The sequence below is a fragment of the Perognathus longimembris genome, chromosome 1 (genome assembly GCF_023159225.1).
Source record: "Perognathus longimembris pacificus isolate PPM17 chromosome 1, ASM2315922v1, whole genome shotgun sequence".
Classification (NCBI taxonomy): Eukaryota; Metazoa; Chordata; class Mammalia; order Rodentia; family Heteromyidae; genus Perognathus; species Perognathus longimembris.
This window is the reverse complement of record NC_063161.1, coordinates 102,035,709-102,058,464: the sequence shown is the minus strand read 5'-3', so window position 1 is coordinate 102,058,464 and position 22,756 is coordinate 102,035,709. Positions and strand designations below refer to the sequence as shown.

General features: G+C 41.7%; 2 protein-coding genes and 1 long non-coding RNA gene across 3 annotated transcripts in view; 2 read left to right on the top strand and 1 right to left on the bottom strand.

Moving 5' to 3' along the window:
- The first annotated feature begins 424 nt into the window (after positions 1–424).
- Positions 425–22,580, top strand: Ak3 (adenylate kinase 3). The gene is made up of 5 exons (XM_048366871.1): positions 425–716; positions 11,468–11,587; positions 16,400–16,572; positions 19,009–19,127; positions 22,383–22,580. Exons 1-5 carry the CDS (start codon positions 566–568, stop codon positions 22,501–22,503), a joined length of 684 nt encoding a protein of 227 aa, XP_048222828.1. The 5' UTR covers positions 425–565; the 3' UTR covers positions 22,504–22,580.
- The window catches only part of Cdc37l1 (cell division cycle 37 like 1, HSP90 cochaperone), a 41,680-nt gene continuing 27,240 nt past the window's right edge, over positions 8,317–22,756 (bottom strand). Inside the window, exon 7 of the mRNA XM_048365684.1 lies at positions 8,317–8,350. The gene's annotated coding sequence lies outside the window, so the exon portion shown is untranslated. The remainder of the gene's footprint in view (positions 8,351–22,756) is intronic.
- LOC125366840 lies at positions 9,026–10,667 on the top strand. The gene is made up of 2 exons (XR_007213997.1): positions 9,026–10,282; positions 10,519–10,667. It is a non-coding gene; the product is annotated as an uncharacterized LOC125366840 (long non-coding RNA).

Sequence of the window (22,756 nt, the reverse complement as noted above, 5' to 3'; positions counted from 1 at the left end):
GAGCTGGGTGACCAAAAGGCACCAAGGGGCATCTAGAGGTAGAAAGTGAGGTGCACCTAAAGTGAGTAGAGCCGAGAAAGATCCATCTGGTTCAGACTGGGCAGGAAAAGGCATAGGATCTGGAAACACAGAGGGGCTCCGGGGTAGAAACAAGAGGAGTGGAGAGACATCCAGGGGTCGAGAAGGAGGTGAAGGGGAGCAAAGGACACCCCCCCCCCCCCCTTCCGAGGTGCAGAGCAGAGCACGGGGCTGGGTGGCACCAGGGCGAACACAGGTGGCCACGGTGGTCCCCCTCCGGTGGTTGGGGTGGTGGCAGCCAGGGCTAGGCCTGGCTCCGGGGAAGGGGTGCGCGGGGTGGCCAGGAGGCGGGCGCAGCAGCAGGCGAGCGGGCGGGTGGGCGGGGCGGCCCGGGTGACCGGCGCTCACTTCCGGGAGAGCCTGGCGCCCTGGCCACCGCCTGTTTGCAGGGCTGCCAGCCGGCGGGCCCGGGGCTGCGGAGCCGCAGAGCGCAGGCCAGGCCGAACCCCGCCACGGTGCGCGTCACCCGGGCTTCTCGTCCACCACCATGGGGGCGTCCGCGCGGCTCTTGCGCGCAGTGATCATGGGGGCCCCCGGCTCGGGTAAGGGCACCGTGTCCTCTCGCATCACCCAGCACTTCGAGCTCAAGCACCTCTCCAGCGGGGACCTGCTGCGACAAAACATGCTGCAGGGCACAGGTGGGAGCCAGGCCAGCGGAGCGCGGGGGGGCTTTGCGCGCGGAGGTTCGGGGTAAGGGAGAGGTAGTCGGGCACAGCGCACCCCCAAACTTCCAGCTTCGGTGGACAGCCTGGGGTCAGCCAGGGAGGAGCGGGGCACTAGCTCCAAGTTCAGAGCTGAAAAGAAAGGAAAAGCACTTGGCTTTGTTGGGGAGGCGCCTGCAGCCCCCTCCCCCCCTCGCCGCAGCTGTTCCAGGGTGGGGTGGTGGGGGTGGTCGGGGTCCATCGAGCAGAGCTCGGCTTATTCTCCATGTGTCCTTGCTGGTAGGGGACCGGTCTGAATCTGCTAGCGTTTCTCTTTTCTTTACTTTTCCTCCCATCCCCCTGTCGGTTCTTGTAGTTCCAACCTTGTCTTCATTAATCTCAAGGCCGATTATTGTTTACCCTTCTTGCCGGCAAGTAACTGGTTTAGATTTTGATACTCCGGGATAGTTCTTAAGATACTGACGACAGCGATCCTTGTGCATGGTTATATAAAAGATGGTTTTGTTTCTCGTGTCACATTCATTCTTGTAAATCTGTACAATGTCTCGACCATGGTAAGAAGTCAGTAGGGTTTGTTTGTTTGTTTGTTTTGATTTGTTTTGGAGATAGGCAGGAGTGGAGATCATTATCCTCCTGCCTCACCTTCCCAAGTGCTGAGATGACAGGAGTGAGTCATTACATCTGGACACAAAAGCAATTTAGAAAAACTCCCCAGGCTGGTTGTGGGTGACTTGTGACTATAATCCGAGCTACTTGAAAAGCTGAGACTTGAGGGTTGGAGATTTGAGGCAAACCCAAACAGAAAAGTCCAAGGGATTCACATGGTCAATGATAGCAAAATGATGGACTGGAGATGTGGCCCAAGTGGTAAAGTGCCAGCTATGAGCAAAACAAACAGCTGAACAAAAGCTAAGGGAAACCATAAAACACTAAGCTCAAGCTTTGGTATCACACACACACACACACACACACACACACACACTAACAACTACCACCTCCATAGATTCCTCACTACCAAAGGGTTGACCTTTACTTCTAGAACTGAACTCAGGTTGAAATTCATTTTGAAACTCATTTTGAATCTTTACTTAGAAATAGTGCCTTCACTAGTTTTTTTGTTTTTTTAGAAGAGGTAAAAGGCTTGATAAGATAGATGGAATAAAAGTACATACAATAAAAATGCAAAGCTTTCTGCCATTTCCTGCCTTGTACCCATTCTTCAGAGAGGAAAAGTATGTTTCCTTCTGGAAATGCCTATTTATGTACAGGCACTTCTGTGCATATCCTTTATGTAACATATAACCATATTATATTCTACTCAGCACCAGTGTTTTCACTATCTGCCCCATCTTTCCTCATAGCCATAGGCAAATCCATTGCATTCTGCTTCTATAAGACTTGTTTGCTGAATCGATTATGATTTACTTAACCAGTCCCTTCTTAATGAACATCTAGGTTATTCCCCAGTGAGTTTTTGTTTGTGTAAATAATCCTGGTAGTTGAATAAAGAAAAAAAAATCAACCCAGTGCATGTATGTATGTATGTATGTATGTATGTATATATTTATGCCAGTCCTGGGGGTGGAACTCAGTGCCTGAGCACTGTCCCTGAGCTATTTTTGGCTAAGACTAGTGCTCTACCACTTGAGCCACACCTCCACTGCTGTTTTTCTAGTTCAGTTTCATGGATTCTCCAACTTGGGCTGTCATCCAACCTTGATCTTCAGATTTCAGACTCGGGAGTAGCTAGGTATGTGGCCCTGGCCCCTGGCTAGTGCTTTTAGTTTATCTCTTAAAGTTCTTTGCTTCTCAACCCTGTATGTCTTGCAACATCTTACTTGATTCCCTTTTAACATTGATCTTTAAGAAACATAATAAAGTATCTTATAGTTAATTAAGTTTATCCAAAGGTTAAATTGTTGACTCTCTTGCTAAATGTTCTTGATGCAACATAGTTAGGTAAGAGGGAGCAGGCGGGAACAGGCGGGAGCAATGTGGATCGCCTCTGGGGGTTAGGTTATCCAAACTACAAGCCAATATGTGGTTAGCAAGTCACATTTCCAGCCTTGGCTCCTTCAGGGGTTATCTGGAAAATGATTGAGCAGTGAACTATAACCTTAGTGGGGAAGTGGGGATCATCTTCAGCAAGAAATATTTGCTAATTTGTTGAAACTGATAGTTTTTTTTTTTTTTTAACCAGTCCTGGGCCTTGGACTCAGGGCCTGAGCACTGTCCCTGGCTTCTTTTTGCTCAAGGCTAGCACTCTGCCACTTGAGCCACAGCGCCACTTCTGGCCATTTTCTATATATGTGGTGGGAATCGAACCCAGGGCTTCATGTATACCAGGCAAGCACTGTTGCCACTAGGCCATATTCCCAGCCCTCTGTTAGCCTTTTTGAATAGTACATTTAAAAGCTAAACAAACTTTTGAATGTGAAGAAACAATGTTTCTTTCTTATCCTTAACACTCTCTGACATTCTTGCTTTTCCCTTCCTTGGAACTCCAGATACAAAAAGAGAAGCACCTGCCCAGACTGCAGGGTGTGTGTGTGTGTGTGTGTGTGTGTGTGTGTGTGTGTGTGTGTGTGTGTGTGATGGTGGTTTATTGGAAATAAGAGTCTCATGAACATTCCTGTGTGTGGTTGTATGTGTGTGTGTGTTGTGTGTGTGTGTGATGGTGGTTAATTGTAAATAAGAGTCTCATGAACTTTCCTGCCTATGCTGGCTTCAAACTGTGATGCTCAGATTTTAGCCTCCTTAGTTGCTAAGATTACAAATGTGAGCCACTGTCATCTGGCCATTCAGCAGACTTTATGGAAAACTACCTTTTTTTTCTTTTTCCGTTTTTTTTTTTTTTTTTTTTTTTTTTGACAAGGAAATGGAAGTATTTCTTTTTAAAAGACTTAGATCAGGAGAACTACAATGTCATGAGAGAAGTTTTTAGGGTCATAGTTCAAACACATGAATGGGGTGAGGCATTCCACTCCAGCTAGGGAAAGTTCTAGAGTTTACCCAAAAGCTTCCAGCCAGACCCCTAGGGATAGTTCCCAATGTAACTGGCTTATCCATCTGCTAGAGCTCTTCAAAGAAGATGGACATTTAAAAAAAAAAACAGAACAGAAAATGGAGCTTGGTAGGTGTCCAGAGATTGCCAGTTGTTATGAATAATCTTTTGTTACAGATTGTTCTTTCAGAACTCTTATCTGGCACTCCTGCATCTCAGGGCTAAGAATATATTCTCAATAAATATTTGTGGATAGATTGGATAGTTCCACAGGATCAGAGCCAAAAACAATGTTCAAAAAAATCTGTTTTATGTTTTCTCATATTAAAAGTAAATCATGGGCTGGGGATATAGCCTAGTGGCAAGAGTGCCTGCCTCGGATACACGAGGCCCTAGGTTCGATTCCCCAGCACCACATATACAGAAAACGGCCAGAAGCGGCGCTGTGGCTCAAGTGGCAGAGTGCTAGCCTTGAGCGGGAAGAAGCCAGGGACAGTGCTCAGGCCCTGAGTCCAAGGCCCAGGACTGGCCAAAAAAAAAAAAAAAAAAAAAAAAAAGTAAATCATACTTATTACCAAAGAGGGAAAATGTCATGAAAATATACAAAGAAAAATTAGCATTGTCCATAGTGCTGTCTCACCACACAGAGACAATTGTGGCTAACTCTGGAGTGTTCTTTCTTCTTTCCTTCTTTCTTTAGTTTTTTTCTTTCTCACTCTCTCTTTTCAGTTTCATTCTTGTGTATTTATAAAATTATTATACTTTCGATACTTTTGCTGCAGTAGGATTTGAATGCAGAACTTCACATTATTAGGCTGGCCACCCTACTGCTTGACCCACACTTCCACTCCTGTTTTTTGCTGGTTATTTTGGAGATTAGAATCTAGCAAACTTTTCTTCCCAGTCTGGCGGCAAACTAGTCCTCCAGATCTCAACTTTCTGAGATCACATCTGTGGATTGCAAGTGTGAGCCACCAGTGCTCAACCTATTTTGGGTACTTTTTATTCTCATTTATTGTGGGCATATTTACACATTATTAAGCAAGATTTAATTAAGCAGGATTTAATTTCTAATAAAGGAATCAAAGAACATTATATGTATATATGGAATAGCACAATAAAATCTCTTAGTATAATCACTAAACATTAATGAGAGAGAGGATAAAGAATGATTTAATTTCTGCCTATAATTCCAAGTTACTTGGGAACAGAGGTTGGAGGATTAAGGTTTGGAGTCAGCCCAGCCAAAAAGTCCTGGATGCTTTATTTCAACCAACAAGCTGGATACCTGTAATCTGAGCTATGCAGGAATAATGGGTAGAAAGTTCTTCTCAGTCTGAGGCCTGGACAAAAAGTTGAAACCCTATCAAGAAAATAACTAAAACAACAACAAAAAAATCATAGGTATAGCTCAAGTGGTAGAGAGCCAAGACAGAAGCCCTTAGTTCAATCCCCAGTAACACACACAGACACATACACAAAATGAATGCTTGATTTTATTAAGGTTATACACTGAGTTTAATAAATCCTTTTATTGGACATATATGTCATTACCATTGTTTGCTATCAAATACATTATTATAAAGTATCATGTACATGAACATGCAGAAACATCTTTAATCCCAAGTCAATGCTTAGAGAGGAGTTTCATGAAGGTGCTATATTTATTTATAGCTAAAGCTTAAAAATCACCTGCTGCTCTTTTAGTTTAAAATATACATGCTGCGGGCATTCCTTCTAGGAGTAAGACTTTCAGTGTTACCTGTTTGGATTTAGACGCTTTCCTCATCTGGAAATGTGATTTAAAATATAAGTTCTCACTAAGCTGGGCACTGGTGGCACATGTCTGTAATCCTAGCTGCTCAAGAAGCTGAGATCTAAGAATCAGGATTTGAGAGAAGCCCACACAGAAAAGTTTGAGATACTTTTATTTCTCATTAACTAGGAAAAAGCCAAAGTGGAACTGTGGTTCAAGTGGTACCGAGATTTAAGTGAAAAAACTGAAAGAGAGCAAGAGGCCCTGAGTTCAAGCTGTACTCCAGAGTTCAAGTCCCAGTATTGGCATGCATATACATACAAAATAGCCGTAAATGTTGTTTATTAAAACAGAAGGTTTATGGCTGGGCACCACTTGAAATCCTAGTTACTTGGAAGAGTGAGATCTGAGGATCATGGTTCAAAGCCAGCTCTGGCAGGAAAGTCTGTGAGACTCTTATCTTGAATTAACTACCAAAAAGCCAAAAGTGGAGTTATGGCACAAGTGATGGAGTGCTAGCCTTGAGCAAAAGAAGCTCAGGGACAGCGCCCACATATTAATCTATTTCTTCTGTGTTTGTTTTGCACAAATGATAGCACAGTGGACACAATGTTCTGAACATTTAACAATATTGCTTTCCAAAAGGAGTGTTTTATGTCATTTTCCCCCAGTAGCTTTGTAGATATGATTCATATGCTGTGTAACTTACAGTGCAATGGAATGTATAGTCATAGAGTTGTGCAAACATCACAATGAATTTTAGAGTGTTTTCATTGCTCACAAAGAAACTTCTTACCTATTTGTTACTCCCATTCCTGCCCCACCTGAGCCTCTGGCAACAGTAATTATGCGTATATATCTTTTGGTTTGCTTATTCTTGGCATTTCATACAAATAAAATTGTATATTGGGAGCTGGTGGCTCATGCCTGTAATCCTAGCTACTTAGGAGTCTGAGATCTGAGGATCACAATTTCAAGCCAGCCTGAGCAGGAAAGTCTGTGAGACTCTCATCTCCAATTTACCAGCAAAAAGCCAGAGGTAGAGGTGCAGCTCCAATGGTAAAGCATCAGTCTTGAAGGAAAAACCTAAGCTCAGGGCCCTAAGTTTAAGCCCCCCTACCAGTACAAAAACAAACAAAATAACCCAACATCCAGAAAATGACAAGTGGAATTATATACAAAATATGGTCTTTTCTGTCTGTTTCTTCCAATAGGCATAGTTGTGTTGTTTTGTTTAAGAGACAGCATGTCAACATGTTGTCCAGGCTGACCCTAAGCTCTCAGGAACAAGCAATCCTATCCCAGGATGGCATTAGATCAGCTCAGCCTAGTATTTATCAAAATTCACTGTATTCTACTGTTTGTTAGTATTTCATTCCTTTTTATTGTTCAATTATATTGCGTTGTATGGATACAGTACATTTTATTTATCCATTCATTCCTTGATGGACATTTGCATTGTTTTTCTCTTTTTCTGTTATTTTGTAGGTATAGGTAGCTTAAAGAACAATTTTAAAAGAATAAACCAGTTATCAAATATAGTCTCAAAGGAAGTGTTTTATTTTTACTAAGTTGTTACTTTTTAACAAAGTAGGTTAGTCCTTTTAAATTTCATGGTAAATGCACATGTATACAAAAGCATTAACTGAACTATTCAGGGGAGGATTCCAGTGGTGTAACTCCCTGAACAACTAACTCTATGTCTGGCAATATGAATAGCAGGAAGCTAGTACTTATGGTTCAGGGGTAGGGAGGGTGAGTTCAAGGGAAATGGAGGAGATGAGTGCAAAGAGGTGGGCAAATGCAGTCATAATATTTAACATACATATGTGAAAATGGAACTAGGAAAAATGAGGAGATGGGTGGGTTTGGGAGAGATAGGGGAGAACGATGGAAGGGGAGACATTGATCAAGCCACATTGCACAACTATTTAAAGATAATATATTAACAACAACAACAATGCAGAAATCATAATTAGAAAAAGAAAACATGGCTAGAATCCATGGACTCCAGATCCTCCTCTCTGTCCACACCTCCTTGTACCTACCCACCATTCATGGGGCCATGAAGCACCTGACATATGCTAGGAACTGTACATATACAGAGCAGATCTCACTGATTTCAGTGAAAGTCACAGGGCCTGGGGAAGGAGGGCAGAGGAAATGTATGTTAGTCAGCATAACACCACAGATAGCCAAAGTAGCCGAATTTCCTTCCTTCCTTCTTTCCTTCCTCCCTCCCCTCCCTCCCTTCCTCTCTCCTCCCTCTCTCCCTCTCTCCCTCTCTGACCTTCCTTCCTTTCCCTTCCTTTCCTCTCTCTCTCTCTCTCTCTCTCTCTCTCTCTCTCTCTCTCTCTCTCTCTCTCTCTGTGCTGGTGCTAGGGTCTCAAGTCAAGGCCTGGAACTAGCTTTTATTCTCAAGGCTGGCACTCTACTCCTTGAACCACACCTCTATCTACTTCTGGCTTTTCACTGGTTAATTTGAGATGAGTCTCTCCCAGATTTGTCTTTCTGAACTAGCTTTGGACCACAATCCTCAGATCTCAGCCTCGGATTTATTAGGATTATAGGTGTGACCCATGGCCACCCAGCCAGAATTCCTTCTCTTACAGTGCAAGATGATGCACTATAAGAGTTAGTACCAGGGTTGGGGATATGGCCTAGTGGCAAGAGAGCTTGCCTCGTATACATGAGGCCCTGGGTTCAATTCCCCAGCACCACATATACAGAAAATGGCCAGAAGGGGCGCTGTGGCTCAAGTGGCAGAGTGCTAGCCTTGAGCAAAAAGAAGCCAGGGACAGTGCTCAGGCCCTGAGTCCAAGCCCCAGTACTGGCAAAAAAAAAAAAAAAAAAAAAAGAGTTAGTACCAGGCATGGCTCTTCTTTCTGGCTATAGACTTCTACCTTCTCACTTTGTTGTCTCATGTCTTTTCCTGTGTCCTTGATATATGAACATGAATCTGATCAGATTAAGGTCCTACACATATGACTTCATTCAATCTTAGTTACTCCGTTACGGTCCTAACTGTAAATATTAGACACATTTAGAGGGTAAGGTTCTGATATTTAGATTTGGGGTTGGCACAGTTTCATCCATAACAGCATGCAGACACGGTAGTGTTTTAGCAGAGCCTGTGGCATTATGGAAGTCTGGAGGAAAAAGTTCTGATTGTGTAGGAGGATGATGGATGCTTCTCTATAAGGGTCCTTTAAAGTGCATTTGTGTCAGGTGCTGGTGGCTCATGCTTGTAACCCTAGCAACTCAGGAGGCTGAGATCTGAGGATCTCAGTTCAAAACCAGTTGGAGAAGGGAAGTCCATGACACTCTTATCTCCAATGAACCACCAAAAAACGGAAGTGCAGGTATGGCTCAAAGTGATAAAGTGCTACCCTTGAGTGAAAGAGCTCAGGGACAGTGCTCAAGCTAAGAGTTCAAGCCCTATGACCAACAAACTAAAGTGTATTTTATGCCAGGCTCAGCTTTTTATGAACTCCAGCCCTTTATCCTCAGTCTTTCAACTTGAGGTCAGTGCAGGAAAAAGGTTTAGAGGTCCTATCACAACAGGTTTTTTTTTTTTTAAGCTAGATATGGCAGGGAGCACCTTTCATCCCAAATATGGCAGAAAATGTGCATAGGATTGTGGTCCAGATGGATCAACCAAAAAGTAAGAGTGTATCTTAAAAAACAACAACAACTAATAGGGCTGGAAAAATGGCTTAAATGGTAGAGTGCCTGCCTCAAAAACATTAAACCCAAAGTTCAATATCCAATGCTCCCCACAAAACACAGAAAAAGTATCTTGGTAGGAGAATGGCAAGGAAGATCTTGAAAGAAGAGGAAGATGTTGAAAGGTAATGTCTTTGTTACTGCTGCAGTAACTGAATCCCTGAGACTGGGTAGTTTATAGAAGAGGTTTATTCCTCCAGCTATGGCCTGTTGCCTTGCAGATTAGCTGAAGATAATCTAGTGGAAGGTTGAGTAGACACATGGAAAAGAGAAAACCCCTAAGAGACAGCCTTGGTTTGGAACAATCCACCCTTAAGAAAACTAATCCAGTTCTCAGAGCTTACTCTCAAGAGAATGAGCCCAGTCCCTCAATAACGGCATTAATCTCTTTATGTAGGTCAAGCCATCCCAACCAAAGGCCTTAAGGTTCTACCAACTCTCAATACAGTTTTATTGGCGAAAGGGACAAACCACATCCAATGAATCTGTTGCAATGACTGAGAATTTGTGAGGCCAAAGTAGGAGCCAGGGGCTGCACAAAGGCTGGGAACTTCTAGCAGAGTGACAAAGCTAGATACCTCCGAGCTGTTATGGACTGATTGATGCAGTTACTTGCTGTCGGCTGGGGCTGGAAGGTAGGGTACAAATGGGGAGGGCAGAGGTATGAAGAGGCCTTTACCAATTATTATCACTGCGGTTCTGAGACTGCTTCATACTTACTAGGCAGGCACTCTATCACTTATGCCACACCACTACCTCCCCCCACTTTTCTTTTTAGCAACAGTCCTGGGGCTTGAACTCAGGGCCTGGGCAATGTCCCTGAATTTTTTTTACTCAAGGCTAGTAGTACTCTACCACTTGAGCCACACCTCCACTTCTGGCTTTTTGGTGTTTAATAAGAAGAGCCACCTCAATTGGTTCTTCCTATACTGATTCAATTTAGCATTCTTATGAATGTTTCATCACTGAGGCTCATTGGTTGTCACTGGCTGGGAGTTTCTAAAGAGTACTTGGCCTACCTAACACATGAGAAGTGAGGATTGGGACCAATATCCAGTTTCTTTTAGACTTTATCCAGCCCTGGAGAAGCATAAGTTTCATATCTTTTCTTAAACATTGTTGAGGATGCAGACGCTCCATTCCCTCAGAGCCAGTCACCAGCCTAGAGATGGAGAGCGAGTCCCGGGGGTCTCTCAAAGCCTAGGCCTTCTGTGTCTAAAATGCTGGTGATAATTCTGCTACTATACTTGTCAAGTGGTTGTCACTTTCCAAGCAGTTTATTCTTAGCTAAGTTCAAGTTTCATGCATTTGACGATTTGAAATTTGTGTGGAGGTGAGTATGGCAAAAGGAATTAAGAAAACTGTCATCAATACTGTACTCTTTAATCTTGATTTCTGAGTGTGTAGCAGAAATACATTCAGAAGAATAAAAGAAAACAAGGAAGGGTGTCAAAACTGTAAAAAGTAATGAAAAGCCAAGAGCAACTCTGTAATTTAAATGTCTGAGAATATTATTGTACATGGTTCATAAATCCTATTTTAGTGTGTTTTACTAATAAGTGTGATATATTTATTGCTAGTGTGGTTACATACCTTAGAGGCTTAGACACATCTTGGTACTAACAAATAATGGCAGGCACTTAAATTGAGCCACCTTAGAATAGTCACTATTCTCTACTTTTTTTTTTCTTTTTGCTCAAGGCTAGCACTCTACCACTTGAGCCACAGTGCCACTTCTGGCTTTTTCTGTTTATGTGGTACTGAGGAATCAAACCCAGGGCTTCATGCATGCAAGGCAAGCACTTTACTGCTAAGCCACATTCCCAGCCTATATTCTCTCCTCTTATTCCAAGGGAAATAATTTAATTTATTCTGTGTAATTTTTCATTTTCATTTTAAATTTAAATTTATTCTGGAAATTTTTTTAATGCAGAAAGCCCAAATATGTTAAACCACCCAAATACTTCTATGCCACAGAAATGACTTCTGTCAACATATTGGCCTATAGTTTTGCATTCTTTTTTTTTCTATGTACATATTTACATGTTTATCATTTATGTACCAGAGTATTAGAAATGGGCTGAAATTATATTGTAAACTCTTGTTTTGCTTTGGTAGAAAGATGGGTGATAAAAGGTTTTCTTTTCAGCATGTCATGTGAGGCCCTCTTGAGATAACTTGTTCCCAGGGGCCTGGAATTGGCTCAAACCAATGTACTTACTTTTTGTTCCTCTGCTGTAGAAATTGGTGTGTTAGCCAAAACGTTCATTGACCAAGGCAAGCTCATCCCTGATGATGTCATGACTCGCCTGGCCCTTCATGAGCTGAAAAATCTCACCCAGTATAACTGGCTATTGGATGGTAAGTGTGGCGTCCAGAGCTTTTCAGTTGCCCAGTGGAAGAATGTAGACAGTTGTCAACAATGCAAGCAGAGACCTGAGTTCTGTTTCCTTACCATCCTCAGGTCTTGGGCCAATCACCTTCTTTTGAACCTAGTTCTTTATCCAAAAGAAAAGCAGGAATGATTTCTAGGTTCTTTCAGATGTGACCTTCTCCTCCTCCTCCCCTCCCACTTTTGAGACTGTGTGTGTGTGTGTTACCAGTCCTGGTATGTGAACTTGAGGCCTAAGCACTGTATCTGAGCTTTTTTGCTCAAGGTTAGTGCTCTACCACTTGAACTATGATTTCACTTCTGGCTTTTTGCTGGTCAGTAGGAGATAAAAGTCTCATACATCTTCCTGCCTAAGTTGGCTTCAAACTGTGATCTTCTAGTTTCAGCCTCCTAAATAGCTAGAATTACAGGCAAGAGCTTAGACTGGCATTCAGCTTAGACTATTTTGTGATGAGGAAGGATCACCACCAAAAAAAAAAAAAAAGGAAGCCCCAAGAGTAACTTAATAAGAGCTGCAGGAGCCCTTCTTCCCCACCTGCCAGTCATGCTGGACCCTTAAGAACAAACTTTTGTGTTGCTTCTTAAGTGTTACTTTGTTGAAATAAAGAGAAAACAAAGGAGATTTTTTTTTTAAATGGGACTAGCCTTTCCTACAAAATTCAAGTTATATAATATTCTGTTTTGGAAGCAGATATGCTAGTCTCCTCTTGCTGTTTCTGTTGTCTTCTCTTCTCTCAAACTCCCATTTCTTTTTTTTTTTTCATCCTAAATTAGTTTATTTGTTTTGTTTTTGTTGCCAGTCCTGGGGCATGGACTCAGGGCCTGAGCACTGTCCCTGGCTTCTTTTTGCTCAAGGCTAGCACTCTACCTCTTGAGCCACAGCGCCACTTCTGGCTTTTTTCAATGTATGTGGTGCTGAGGAATCGAACCCAGGGCTTCATGTATACGAGGCGAGCACTTTACCACTAGGCCATATTCCCAGCCCTCAAACTCCCATTTCTGCACATTCATGCAAAGCACTCAATACTGCCCTCACCCTTGCCTGCCCAGATAACTTGCTTTATTCAAGAAGGGGTACTATTTTCTATTTGCACAAAGGTTCCAAATATACCCCATTTGTATCAGGAAGATGAAGAAGAGGATGAATGAAGGGGAAAGGTTGGACAGAGCCTTGGTCTAGTTTGCTGCTTGGAACTAGTATCAGGAAGAAGAAACAGGTCAGGATTACCTACAGAAGAGTCAACAGGAAAGATCTGTTTACCACTGTTGCTGTCAATATTTGCACAAAATCTTGAGGACTCAGAAGTTCTTAAAAACATTTATAGTCAGGCTTTGGTGAGTAGAGACTATGCTAAACACTGGCTGCTGTCCACACCCAGCCTTCATCTACTCATCACACAATGCTGATGGAATGCCTGCTGGGTGCCCAAGGCTGTGTTAGAACCTGAACCTCAGTGTGAGTGGAATCCCTGTTTTTGCCAGGTACCAGTGGCTTGTGCCTCTAATCCTAGCTACTCAGGAGGCTGAGATCTCAGGATCACTATTAGAAGCTAGCAGGAATAGTTAAGTCTGTAAGATTCTTATCTCCAATTAAGCACCAAAAATCTGGAAGGAGAAATATGGCTAAAAAACAGCTAATGAACAATACCCAGGCTCTGGGTATCCTTGGGAGCAGTGTGCGCGCACACACATGCATACACACACATACACACACACACACACACACAAAAGAAAAAATAAAAAGGACACATATATGTGTCAGACAGAGACAGATTGAGAGTCCTCAGTTACCATGCATTTCACAAGCAACTACTTTTAATTGTTTAGTATACACTTTGAACGAGCTTATTTATAGTTAGAAAAATGATTTAAAGAAAACCCAAATATATACTCATACTTCTGTTCTATTTATTAGGTAGAAAACATGAGGACAGATTCTCCCTCTCCACCATATTTTTCTTTATATATTGCATCAGTTGATTCTTAGTGCCATGGCAAATACCTTCAAGAAACTAACTTAAAAGAGGAAAGGTTTATTTTGTTTCAGTATTTCAGAGCTTCCTCCATGCAGCTGGTACCATCGTTTCTGGGCCTGTGGTGAAGCAGACCATGGCTGAGTGTGGTACAGCAGAGCTCTTGATATTATGACAGCCAGGAAGCAGAGAGAAGAGATAGGAAGGCCAAAGGACTTAGATATGTTTCCAAATTGTGCCCTCAGCCTCTCAGAGGCCTACTTCCTCCAGCCGGTTCCACCTTCTAATAATTTGATCCAATTGTGAATCTATCAATGAGTTAATGGATGAGATCAGAGCCTTCATTATTCAGTCATCTACTGATGGAGACCAAACTTTCAACCCATGAATTTTGAAAGACACTTGATATTCATAACAACACACACACACACACACACACACACACACACACACACACCACTTTGCATTGTGCCTTTCAAGTAAATTAGATTTTAACAGATTTGTCTCATGGAAATAAGAGATGCAGAAGTGTGCATTTTGTTTATGTATGTCATATTTTAATTCTTTCTGAAGAACATTTGGGTAGCATCTAGATTTTCATTGTTTGGAATGATGCTGTAAAGAAAAATATCCTTCTACTTTTCTTGGTAGATGGTACTCCTGACTTATTCCCCACCCCCCCCCCCAAGGTTTATTCTAAGTTTCTGAGTATGAATATTTTAAGTAGATCTATACTAAAAAAAAAAAAAAAGCAGTATTTTTATTGAGGGTTTTTTTTTTTCAGGGCAAACTTGATGGTTACAAACACAAGCTGTGGGTTAGACAGACAATTTGTATTCATAGCCCAATAGCTATGTGAGCTAAAGCAAGCTTCTGATTCTTGCTGTTCCCTTGTTTGCTCATTGGTAGAAAATAGTAATTGTCTTTCTCAGTTATTTGTCAAGAAATGATGGGGGTAGGGGGGAGGGAGGAGTGAGAGTTCTAGGGCTTGAACTCAGGACCTCACACTCTCCTGTACTTTTTTTCACACAAGGCTGATGCTCTACGATTTGAGCTACATCTCTACTTTTTTGGTGGCTAATTGGAGATAAGAGTCTCACAAACTTCTGCATGGGCTGGCTTCAAACCTTGATCCTCAGATCTCAGCTTCCTGAGTTGTTAGCATTACAGGCATGGTCCACAGACACCAAGGTGGAAATGATTCTTATATAAACATTTGACAGTTTCAGACACCTGGAAAGCACTTTGTAGCTTTACCTGTTATATTACACTTATTCTTATTAAATATAGTAGAATTGTTTATCAGGGCCACTTGCTTCATTCTAACATTTTAAAATAAATGGTTGATTTGTTATTCAAATTTGGGTCTAAAGATTTTTATAGATTGAGCTCTTTGCAAGTATAAACTTTCTTTGGAGTCTGTTTGCTCAACTCTAGATTTCTTACTTGTCCTTTTTATTATAAAGCCTAAATCACAGGAAAATTTTTCTATATATCAGTGTTAAATATATATATACACACATATATACATGTATACACACATGTAAATCCATACAAATACATATATATTTATGTGTATATAATATGTGTATTTGCATATGTCTGTGCATATACACATATATATAATATATGCACATCATATATATTTAGCTCTAATGAATTGTATATATAATTATTTTGTATACAGTTATAACTATTGTCTCTTTGGAAAAATGTATTGTTCCTACTCATTCCAATTTTATTTTTTTGTTGGTTATGGGGCTTGAACGCAAGCTCTGGGCACTGTCCCTGAGCTTTTCTGCTCAAAGCTAGTGCTTCTATCAAAATATCATCTTAAATTCTCTACTATACTTGGGTCTATTTCTAGATTCACCAATCAGCTATATTTAACTTTCTCTGTACTGTTGATCCACACTGTTGAGTGTCCTGTATCTGGAATTCTTGTGGCCCAGTATTTCAGCTTGTAGAGATGTTTGCACTCTGGAATTTTTGTGTATACTCTACCAGTTCATCACCCTTCATCTGAAAATCTCAAATCCAAAATGCTCCAAAATCTAAAACTTTCTGAACATCACTGAATTTCATAGTTTTTATTTTTTTGATTAGGCACCCTCAAGTTGTATGATTTATGTTGGGATTTTTCTTCTGCTTCAATAGTTTTCTGCCATTTCCCCGCGCCCCGCCCCCCAAAATAGCCTTTGGAGATTATGAGAGCAGTTGATGAGTTCTGTTTTTTGTGTGTGTTTTATGATAGGATCTCCCTATGAAACTCAGGCTGGCCTTATATTCATGATCTTCCTGTCTTGGTCTCCTATGGGAGTGGAATTATCAGCCCACATCACCATGCCTGGCCTGAATCCAGTCTTTCTCAAAAGCAGGAAAAGATGAATGTCCCAATTAGATGGCAGGCAGGCAGGAGAAATTCTCTCTGACTTGGAGGTTCAGCTCTTCATTTTAGTCAAGTTTTCACACTGTTTGGAGGAGGCCCATCTGCATTAGGGCAAGACACATTCGTCCATCCATTTATGTATATTACTTTTACACAAAACCACTCTCACATGCAGAGCCAGAATAGTTGACTAAATATCTGGGCACTCCATGGTCCAGTCACAAGGACACAAGAAAAATTAAAAGTCATCATCAATATATTGCAGTTGTGACCAGCTCATGTGGTGTTATCATTTAAGATCAGATTTCCTTACATTAATTTGTTCTCCTTTCTCTCTTTCCTTCTACTTTTCCTTCTTTCATTGTCCCTCCTCCCCTCAACCTCCATTTCTTCCTGTTTATTATTTTTCCTTTATAAAGGTTTTCCAAGGACCCTTCCACAGGCAGAAGCCTTGGATAAAGCTTATCAAATAGACACAGTGATTAACCTGAATGTGCCTTTTGAGGTCATTAAGCAGCGCCTCACTGCCCGCTGGATTCATCCAGCCAGTGGCCGAGTCTACAACATAGAATTCAACCCTCCCAAAACTGTGGTGAGTAGTTGCCGTGGAACCAGCGCAGAGCAGACTGTTCTCCAGTCTTCTCGCCCTCACAGAATGAAGTTTTGTGAACATCCTTGTTTTCTTTTTCTGTTTTTTTCCCTTGAGAAAAGCTTCAGAGAGTTTTATTTTTAGGTTACTTGGCACAGTGGCAAGTCTAATTCACTTGGTGCCTCTGCGGCCATGCATTCAAATGCATTATGTAACTGATTTGTAGACTGGTCACCACTTTGTACAACTACTGAAAGATGAGAAAAATGTTTTTTAAACAAGTATTATATTTGAATATGCCCTGGCGTTCACAGGCTCTTTGTGTTGAGTGCTTGATCTCCAGCTGGTGTCTCTATTTTGGGAGGTGGTGGCATTGTTTGGGGAGATGAGGGTCCTCCCTTGGGAGGTGCTGGAAACTAGTAAGTGGAGCCTAACCAGAGGAAGTGGTCACTGGAGGTGTCGGGGGGGGGGGGGCGCTTTGAGGGTTATATCTGGTCCTTGGTCCATCCCTTGCTCTCTGCTTTGTCTCCTAGGGGAGTAAAGAAATTCCTTTGCCACATGCCCCTGCGGCCATGATGTTCTGCCCAAGCAATCATGGACTGAAACCTTGAGCCAAAATAAATAATTCCTCCCTTTAAGATGTTTTTATCAAGCTGGACACAGGGGGCTCACTCACAACTGTAACCTTAGCTACTGAGAAGTCTGATATCTGAGGATCTTTTTTTTTTTGGCCAGTCCTGGGCCTTGGACTCAGGGCCTGAGCACTGTCCCTGGCTTCTTCCCGCTCAAGGCTAGCACTCTGCCACTTGAGCCACAGCGCCGCTTCTGGCCGTTTTCTGTATATGTGGTGCTGGGGAATCGAACCTAGGGCCTCGTGTATCCGAGGCAGGCACTCTTGCCACTAGGCTATATCCCCAGCCCCTTGAGGATCTTGGTTCAAAGCCAGCTACAGCAGGAGACTCATCTCCAATTAACTACCAGAAAACCAGAAGTAGTACTGTGTCTCAAAGTGGTAGAGTGCTAGCCTTGAGCAAAAGAGCTCAGGGACAGTGCACAGGTCTGAGCTCAAGCCCATGACCAACCAAAAGAAAAAAAAAGAAAAGCTGTTTTTCAGATACTAATCAGGGCAGAGAAAACTAATACAAAAAGTATGTGTTGATTTCCTATTCCATTATTTTGTGCTAGGGAATGAGTTAGGAGCAGAGGCATTGAGAACTGGACACTAGCTGACAGTTAAAATTTTTGGTCTGTAGCTGAGTTTTTGTATATATAAATTATATATCTACGTACATTTAGAAACTATATATAAAAATCACATATATTTATATATACAAATTATATATAAATATCTATATTTTATAGATGTTATATGTAAATGATAATATAAATTTAAATATATACTTATATTGTTTATATATAACATTTCTGTATGTTATATGTAAAGAGGCTATATATAAATATATGTGTAAATATATATATTTACATGGAATATATATTTACATATATATTTTAGAGGCTGGTTAGAAAACCTTTTTACTAAGGAGAAGTGACTGATACTCTCTTAGTCTTTCTGTTACTGTAACATACAATCAACTTTTAAGATTAGAGGTTTATTTTGACTCACAGTTTGGGTGGTTAGACCAATGAGTCTGTTGCTTTGAGGCCTGTGGTGAGGCAGCCTAGCATGGTGGGGGTGGGTGGCAGAGCAAAATCACTTAAGTTGGGGGACCAAAAAATAAAGAGTCAGGAGGCCAGGTATGATGGCTTACACCTGAAATCCTATTTGAGTGGCAGAGATAGGGAGGATGGCATCTGAAGCCAGTCCAGGCAAAAAAACTGAGACATCCTCCAAACCAACAAGCCAGGAATTACCATTCCTGTCATGAAATGACATATGCCTGTCATTTCAGCTGTGCAGGAAGTGAAAATAGAAGGATTTGGTCTAGGCTGACCAGAGCAAAAATTATGATACTCTGCCTAAACAAATAACCAAAGCAAAAAAGGTCTGAAAGTTGTGGCTCAATTGATAAAGCACCAGTCTAGAGGCTACTGAGTTCAAACCCCAGTCCCACTGAGAAAGAGACACTGTGTAGTCATAATCCCAGAGTCTTCTTCAAGGGCACATTCCTAATCACCTAAGACTTTCTACCACCTTCCAATTGTTCCATGGTCTGCAACTCAAACTTCGAACAACCCATAGGCTTTGGGGTGGGGTGGGGTGGGATGGGGAACAGTCATTCCAAATCCAAACTATAGTACTTATGGAAATGAGCCTAGGGTCTCCTGGCTCTGTAGTGGATGATCTATATTAGGGTTGGATTCTGTTTATTTGTGGCTATTGCTTGCACAGACAAGAAATCTGTTTAAAAAAATAACTGAACTGCTTATAAAAGTATCCTTCAGAGATATATTTGTACCAGTCTTATGACTTCTGTGTAGGGCATTGATGATCTGACGGGGGAGCCTCTGATTCAACGGGAGGATGATAAACCAGAGACAGTGGTGAAGAGACTGAAGGCTTATGAAGCACTAACTGAGCCAGTCCTGGACTATTACCAGTGAGTATTTAGCCCTTCTCTTGCATGTCATGAAGAATTGCATGAGTTTACTATACTTGACAGAAGACACGCTACACAAAAACAAATATGAAAACAAAAACACCCAACCAGTGCTAGTTCCAGTTGGCACGAGCAATAAAGGAAATGTCTTAGCTTGTGCAATAAGGAAGACAAACAGGTAGAAGGGCTTCAAGTCACTGGGGTTTAGAGCAGTTTTGCCATTTATGTAGCTTTCTTTACCTGCCTTTTGTTTACTGGCTTTGTTCTCAGGCTTCCTGCATGGTTGCGGATATCTCCAGAAATAGTAGGGCTTCCTCTTTCATGAAGGGCCTGAGCAATAACCTTTTACCTACTGGAGAGAAGCTTCAAGCATAGTGCACATTGAGCATGGAGCAGACATCATGGCCAGGGAACATCAGGCACCTTAGGATTGTAGGCTAGTGCAACTGCCTTTCCTGATCCCCTCTCTGATCTGAGTTGTACTGATTAGCCACACCCAGAGCTGAAACAACATATTTGGCATTGATGCCATAAATCCCTTTTTTATAAAATCAGGAATGTTGAATAGGACTGTCAATGGACTGAAGTGAGAAAAGCTGTGGGAAGGCTCAAAGTAGCCTCTGTATCTTCTATTACCCAGGGAAGCCAGGTGCTGGTGGCTCATGCCTGTAATCCTAGCTACTCAGGAGGTTTAGATCTGAGGATCATGGTTCAAAGCCAGCCATGAGATCCAGTTAACCACCAGGAAACTGGAAATGGAGCTGTAGCTCAAAGTAGTAGAGAGATGGTCGTGGGCGAAAAAACTCAGGAATAGCATCCAGGACCTAAGTTCAAACCCCACAACCACCACCACCAACAACAAAATCACCCAGTACACATGATTATTATTTACTTTGTTGACACTGCTCCACCCCTTGGTGCACATAGGCAGTCAAGACTCAGTCTCTGCCAGGCTTCATGAAAAAACGCTTAGACAGGGGTAAGGCGGAGAGCTGAGCCAGCACTATTTATCATGCAGTGTGATATATTATTTATATTAACCAGGGACCTAGTTCACACCAGCTTAAGCAAAAAGGGGGATTTGTGAGTGATATAACTAAAAAGCCCAAACGTAAATGGCTGGGACTAAATGTCAATAAAAATGTCTTACTAAATAAACCTCAGTCCCTCTTAGCTCCATCTCCTGTGACGTATTGGCTTCAGTTTCAAGAGGGCTTCTTTTGTATGGGTTTTCCTCAACATGTCAGTTTATTTCAAAATGAGTCAGCAAAATCCCCAGGGTTCACACAGATTAGTTCTGATTGTTTTGCCATTGAAGATGAGGGAGAGGAACAGTTTCACTTGAACTTCATGGACTGAATCTGGTCAGGAAGTTGCCAAAAAGTATCCAGAAGAGAATGTATTTCGCTGAACAGGTAATACCATGACTGCCAGGCTATGAACTAGACACAATCCTAGCAGAGGCCTAGTGTTGCCTAAATGTGGGAGGTTGAGGAAGGCTATATTAGGGAATGACCAGAGAGTCCTTTCTTTTCAAGAAACTATTTTTTGGCAGTATTCAGTGTCTCTAGCTTGCTAGCCAGGTGTTCTACCATTTGAGGCACATCCCCAACCCTTGGGTCCTTCTCTTAAGAAATATCCCAGTCACTGTTTCTAGGGTTATATCTTTTACTACTACTTGCCATTAATTCAAGCTTTTCTTTTGAAGTTTTCACACCTAGAACTAAAGCTATAGCTATAAAAACAAAAATAAAAATCCCCCCCCCACACAAAGCCTTAGTAATAGCATTGTTATTTTTAAAAAGCTGAGTTATATAACTTCTCAGATATGGGCCATTTAGATAGTGATCAGTTTATGTTTACAATGATGTTCTTACTCCTTGGAGGATTATTTTTTGGAGCTGGTTCTAGTTTATGACACAGAAATGAAAGTGAGAAATACTTCAGGTCACAGCTTCAGAATTGACTGGTTGCTACAGTTCTCCCCTCAATTATATCCCCCGTGTGACACTGTCTCAATGCTAAATGATGCCAAGAGGCTGGTATAGTGTTAACTGGTTCTCCTGAAAGCTTCCCTAGGTGCCTGGAGATTTTAGAAGCTGAAGGGCTGTTATTATTATTAGGCAAAGAACTCTGCATTGCATAATTTCTTTCCCTAGCAGATATTTCTTACTACGAAAACAGTGTTATTTAACTGTGGCAAACTTTATAAGGCCTGAAGAAAGGAATCTCTTTGTTTCTAGAGAAACTTGTGAAAACTTAGGGATGGTTGTAAGACTGATCCTGCTTTTAGAAAGTTGAATTCTTTAGATGCTTCATGCAGTCCTTAAGAGGGACAGTTGTATACACACACACCAGCACTGAGGCTTGAACTTAGGGCTTTGTGCCTACTTGCTCAGCTTTAGAGATAGAAGTCTGCCAAACAATTCTTTTTCCCTCCCAGGTTGGCTTTGAATTGCAATCCTTAGATGTCAGCCTCCAGCGTAAATAGGATTACAGGCATGAGCCACCAGTGCCTGACTTCTTGTGGCTTTTAAGGCCTATGTGTAAGCTCAGGAATGTGCATGAGATGGAAGAGCAGGGTTAGCAAGAGTCCAGATTCTCGGGGCGGGGGGGTGGTTGGGGGGAATAGGGTACGGGTGTGTGTGTCTGTGTGCTATGAAAGGCAACCCAAGGATTCTATCCTTATTCCTCATCATATTAATCTGCCAAGAACAGAAATAAATAGGACAGGCTTTGGCTGCTGGTCTGGTGACAAGCCACACAAACTGCCTGGGGAGGAATGGTGACTCCTAATAGAAAAAAACAAAACACAAGAAAACCAATGCTTTCCAGTGCCCTATCAATAAAAAATTCAGGATGGAATAGAAAGGAAAAAATAAACCTAGATTTAAAAGTTCAAAAGGAAAGATAATGAAATATCGGCTCTTTGTGCAAAGTATAATAGACAAGTCGAAGGGGGCTTCAAGTATACGAGGCAAGCGCTCTTACCACTAGGCCATATCCCCAGCCCCCCTTGTTCTCTTGATAGCAAAGAGCTATGATGTAAGACCCTATATCCAGTCTACCTTTTTCTTCTCTTTTCCCTTCCTTCCTTCCTTCCTTCCTTCCCTCCCTCCTTCCTTTTTTTCTTTCTTTCTTTCCCTTCCTTTCTCTTTCTTCCTTTTGCAGAAATTCTTCACAGAGAAAGAAGTTTGGTTTTCATTAGAAAAACTGGGACGTTCTATAATAATATGTCTTGTTTTTCATCCTTAGGAAAAAAGGGGTGTTGGAAACATTTTCTGGGACAGAAACAAATAAGATCTGGCCCTATGTATATGCTTTCCTGCAAACAAAAGTTCCACAAACAAACCAGAAAGCCTCGCTTACTCCCTGAGGAGAAAGGCCATTACTAGGAAGATAACCAGAACCTTCATCTGCATTTAACAGCTCCTTTTCCCAAGCCTCAGCATCTTTTTTTTTTTGAAAATTATACTTTACATCTTCTACTGATCTTTATTCTGGAGACTACTATGGATGTGCCAAATGAATCAAGTACTAAAGTTGTCCTTCTAAAACCATGTAGGTTTTAGCCAGTTATCTTCTAAGGGTATACAATGAAAAACCATCAGAAATGTTGCCATTTTAAA

Excerpts from the sequence above, each read along its gene's own strand:
- Ak3 (XM_048366871.1), top strand. The coding sequence starts at position 566 with ATGGGGGCGTCCGCGCGGCTCTTGCGCGCAGTGATCATGGGGGCCCCC. Across the intron at positions 11,588-16,399 it reads GTATAACTGGCTATTGGATG|GTTTTCCAAGGACCCTTCCA; the intron begins GTAAGTGTGGCG and ends TCCTTTATAAAG. Across the intron at positions 16,573-19,008 it reads TCAACCCTCCCAAAACTGTG|GGCATTGATGATCTGACGGG; the intron begins GTGAGTAGTTGC and ends ACTTCTGTGTAG.